The sequence below is a fragment of the Physeter macrocephalus genome, chromosome 12 (assembly GCF_002837175.3).
Source record: "Physeter macrocephalus isolate SW-GA chromosome 12, ASM283717v5, whole genome shotgun sequence".
NCBI classification, from domain to species: domain Eukaryota; kingdom Metazoa; phylum Chordata; class Mammalia; order Artiodactyla; family Physeteridae; genus Physeter; species Physeter macrocephalus.
This window is the reverse complement of record NC_041225.1, coordinates 46,625,707-46,630,646: the sequence shown is the minus strand read 5'-3', so window position 1 is coordinate 46,630,646 and position 4,940 is coordinate 46,625,707. Positions and strand designations below refer to the sequence as shown.

At 39.8% G+C, this 4,940-nt stretch overlaps 1 protein-coding gene across 3 annotated transcripts in view; it reads left to right on the top strand.

Annotated features, from left to right (window-relative positions):
- The first annotated feature begins 546 nt into the window (after nt 1–546).
- The window catches only part of ZNF512 (zinc finger protein 512), a 35,617-nt gene continuing 31,223 nt past the window's right edge, over nt 547–4,940 (top strand). For all 3 annotated transcript variants that reach the window (XM_024118893.3, XM_024118894.3, XM_024118891.3), the window contains exons 1-2: nt 547–643; nt 1,166–1,224. In XM_024118893.3, the coding sequence (XP_023974661.1) occupies nt 614–643; nt 1,166–1,224 (89 nt within the window). In that variant the 5' untranslated portion in view covers nt 547–613. The remainder of the gene's footprint in view (nt 644–1,165; nt 1,225–4,940) is intronic.

Genomic DNA, 4,940 nt, shown 5'->3' with positions numbered 1-4,940 from the left:
CGCTAGAAGATGGGAAGAGACCCGCCCCAGTTATTCATTGCCTCGCTCAAGTCTCCCCCAAGTTGCCTTTTCCTGGCTTCTTTCTTGCTCAGCCACTGGCTTCCACTTTCTGCGACCTCAGCAATGAAAGAGCTTCTACTTCTCTCTACCTGAGGGGAGGGAGGGAGGGAAGGCGGGAATGGCTCTGTCATTTCCCTAAGATAAATAAACGGGTAATAATTGACCTTCCTGTGCACCTAAAAAGACCACTCGTCGTGCCCGGTGGAGCATGGGGGCGTGGAGGGGCAGGAGAGGTAGTGCAAACAGAGGGAACGAGACGGAGAGACTCCGAGGCCAAGCAGAGGCTCCAACCCCCAACCTCCAGTTTCCCGGGTCCCAAAGCGCACTCCCGGGGCGGGGTCTCAGAGGAAGCGTGTGTGGGGCGGGGGTGTCGGGGGGTGGTGGTCACGTGACTCGCCCTGCTGCAGCCCCCTCGGAAGCTGAGAGGCGGAAGTAGACGTTCGGCACCGGGCTCGCGGCGCCGACTCCACATCCGGGAGCGGAGAGGAGAGCGGAAGTGGCGTTGATCTGGCCGGAGCCCTTGGGTGAATTTGTTAGGCGTGGAGAGGGAGTGATGTCTTCCAGACTCGGTGCAGTGCCCGCCGTGAGTTTCTCGGTTTGACCGTTACGCTTTAGGGGTAGCGCTGTCGAGCCCGCCACACGCGGTCCATCGCTTTTGTCCCCTGCTCAGAGTTGGTTTTATCAGAGCCCATCGCAGGCCCCACCCTTCTAGGTCAGATATACCAGCCCCCTCGTTTTTCCCCCCACTTCTGCTGCCCGAACCCCACCCCCTTGGACTCAGTTCCTCGTCAGATTGCCGTTAGTCTCTACTCCTTTTACATCCCCAGTGCCTCCCATATCCGTTGTCCTCGCTTTCTGTCTTCCTTTTAGAGCCTCTTTCTAGGACAGGGCTTTGAGAATGGGGGAGATGAAGGCTCCAGTGTTGTCACCTGCCTTGACCCTGTAGGAAGATAGGGCGGCACATTTTTCGTAAAAAGTCTTGCCTTCTTCCGTTTGAGGGAGTAGCCCCGGGAGAGCTTCATTTCTTGGCACAGGGGGGATTCGTCTTTTTGTGGTCAAGGTTCAGAGGCCCCTAGCATTTACTCATGTGCTTGCAATTTGCTAGACCCCGGGACCCACATCCTTTAAGCAGCAGAGGAGCACGAGGATCGTGGGAGCTAAGAAGTAAGTGAGGTTTTGTGCGATCCATTTATAATTGTGTCGCCAGCGCTGTCCAATAGGACTTCCCGTGATGATGAAAATGTGTGTATCCGCACTGTCCGGTACTGTAGCCACTAGCCACGTATGGCTGTTGAGCGCTTGAAATGTGGCTTATGTCAGTGAGGAGCTGAATTTTAAATTGTATTTTAATTAATTTAAATAGCCACCTGTGACTAGTGGCCACCTGATTGGACAGTGCAGGTCTAATCCTAGCGTGGAGGAGGAAAACTTCGCTTGCAAAAAAAAAAGTACGAATTATAATAAAAATGGAATGTGTGACTCCGTGTAGCCCTGCATTTCTTTAGACATCAAATATGTACTCATGAATACATTGATGAACTTGGGAAGGACTGATAAAAATGACTGTAAGAAATGCTTATATTTTCAAACTACTTGGCTTCAAGACTGGTTTATTATATTGTTTACTGAATGTGCTAAGCTTTTCCATATTTGTTAATACAAAAAAGGTTCTTGTTAAGGAGATACTCATTGGAAGGGATTAATTCATTCATACAGTATTTACTAAATATCTGCTTTGTGCCAGCTCTGTGGTAGGTTAGATACACAGACATGAAAAACACACAACTAAACAGTCTAACGAACTTAGGTAAGGAGATCCACACAATACAGTGTAATGAAATGTTTTTAAACAGGAATTTAGTATAGCCTTTGGGGAAGGGGAGTGATATTAGGAAGGGAAGGGTTGCCAGAGCAAATCACCCCTAAACTGACTTGCAAGTCAAGGAATAATACAGTTAGCCAGAAGGAAAAGGGTTTTGTTTTGTTTTTTGTTTTTGTTTTTCAGAAGAACAGAATGTGAATGGGTAAAAGGATTTAATGGAATAGCAAGTGGGTAATTGTTCAGAAATGTAAAGATTAATGGGCCCTCATCTATTAATCAGAATCAGAATCATTGGGGTTAGGGCATCAGAATCCTTATTTTTAACTGGCCTCCTAGGACATTGTGAAGTTTGAGAATCCTCCATGAGAAATGAGACTAGAAGAGAGTAGAGGATGAAACCGTGGAAAACACCAGTATTTAAGGATTGGGTAGAATAAAAAAAGGCTGCAAAGGATACTGAGATGAACGTAAAATACTTTTCTAATGAAATCTAAATATTTGCACCTAGAGAATGAACTAGGGGCTCTTAAAAATTCTTGGTAGATCAGAAAGGAGTTGAAAATAGGTTAAACTTCTCATCTTTGTGATCAGAAGCCGAGACTGAAAGCACCACACACAACAGGTTATTTTAAAGTCACTACAATTATGATAGTTATTGTATGAGCCAAAAGCTTTTCTTGTCATATTTATGGAAAGAGAAGTTTGAGATTAATCTGGTTTTTAACAAATAATCAAATACCCTGAGTTGATAGGTAGTGAAAAATACTTGAGAATTGTTTTTGTTGAGTCCTTTAAAAATAAAAGAGAGCTGGAGGGAGGGATTCCCTATCCACGTTGACTTAATCCCCAAGATGTTAAAACTGTTGATTTTTTTTTACTGTACTCGTGCTTATTCATGAGCAGGGAGGTCTGTATATCCGAGTCCTACATTGACAGCAAAGAAATTTCTTTGAGGACGGTTTCCTAAGAGGAGTCAGATGGGACTTGACTCTTAATGGCCTGTTGATACTATCAAGTCTTTCTAGTAGAGATTGTTCCCATTGTTTGGGATGGTGGGTTTTGGCCCTAGAGGACTGCCAGTTCCCACTAAAATTTTTTTTATACCTTCATTGAGGTATAATTGAAGTACAATAGACTGCATATATTTATTCAATAAGTGTATTGTATAAATATATAGATACATGTATACAATATCTTCAGCTTTGACATATGTAAGTACCCGTGAAACTGTTACCACAATCAAGATAACATTTCCATCTCCCAAAAGTTTTTTCACATCCCTTTGCAATTCATTACTCCCTCCACTCCTGTCCCCAGACACCCCCTGACCTGTTTTCTGTCACTGTACAGTGGTTTGCATGTTCTAAGATTTTCTGTAAATGAAATCAGACATTGTGTCCTCTTTTTGCATGATTTCTTTCACTCAGAATAATGATTTTGAATGAAGAATAGTTTTTGTTGCTAAGCAGAATTCCATTATGGATATAACATAGTTTGTTTAGCCATCTATCTTGAGGGACTTTTGGGTTATTCTCAGTGTGGAGGTATTACAGTAAAACTGCTGTGAACATTCATGGGCAAGTCTCTGTGGAAAAATATTTTTGTTTCTTTTGATAAATACTTAACACAGTATTTATTTATTAAGATGGAATTTACCATCTTAGGTTGATTGAGTCCTATGTCAGGAGTATGTTTAACTTTTTAAGAAATTGTCAGTCTTCCAAATTGGCGGTATTATTTTACATTCCTACCAGCAGTGTAGGAGAGTCTCTAATTTTAGCTAATTTAATGGGTGTATAATTGTGTTTCATTGTGGTTTTAATGAGCATTTTCCTGATGAATAGTGGTGTAAAACATCTGTTCATGCGCTTATTGGCCATTCATATATCTTTTTTTGTCAAGTGTCTGTTGATGTCTTTTGCCACCCCCCCCAAAAAAATTTGTGTTTTGTCTCACCATTAAATTGTATAATTTAATTTTAAAAAAATATTTTCTGAACACAGTTCTTTTGTTATATGTGTCTTGAATATTTCCTCATCAATGGTTTGCATTTCATTTTCTTAATGGTGTCTTTTGAAGAACCAAAGTTTTAAATTTATCATTAAAAATAATAAAAATTTTATCATTTTTTCCTTTTATGTTTCATGCTATTTGTATTCTATTTAAGAAAACTTTGCCATCCCTAATTGCAAAGATTTTTTCCTTTGCTTTCTTCCAGAAGTTTTATAGGTTTTACATTCAAGTCTATGGCTCATTTAGAGTTAATTTTTATGTATGGTATGTTATAGGTCAATATTAATTTCTTTCCATTTGTATATCCCGTTGTTGAAAAGACTATCCTTTCCCTGTTCAGTTGCCTTGGCATCTTTGTTAAAAATCAGTTGAACATGTATAGGTGTGGGTCTGTTTCTGGACTTTCATTATTCTCTTCCATTAATGTGTATGTCTGTCTTTTTGCCAATACTAAACTCTTTTGATACTGTAACATTAGAGTAAGTCCTGAAATCAGATAAGGTAAGTCATCTAACTTTGTTGTTTTTTTCAAGATTGTTTCAGCTATTGTATTTTCTTGGCCTTTTAATATAAATTCTACAATCATTTGTTATTTCTATAAAAAGAAGCATGCTGGAGTATTGGTATATGTATTGAATCTACAGGTCGATTTAGGGAGAATTGCCATTTTAACAATATTGAATTTTCTGATTTATGAGCATGTTATATTTTTCCATTTATTTAGGTCTTCAATTTCTCTCACCAGTGTGTTATAGTTTTCATTGTAAAATTCCTGGATGGCTTTTGTTAGATTTGTTTCTAGGTTCCTAGATTTGTTCCTAGGTTCCTAGATTTGTTCCTAGGTTCCTGTGTTTTTTGTTATTGTAAATGCTATTATTTTTATAAGTTCATCTTCTAGTTGCTTGTTGCTAGTAGCTAAGAATACACTTTTTTTTAACATCTTTATTGGAGTATAATTGCTTTACAATGGTGTGTTAGTTTCTGCTTTACAACAAAGTGAATCAGTTATACGTATACATGTGTTCCCATATCTCTTCCCTCTTGC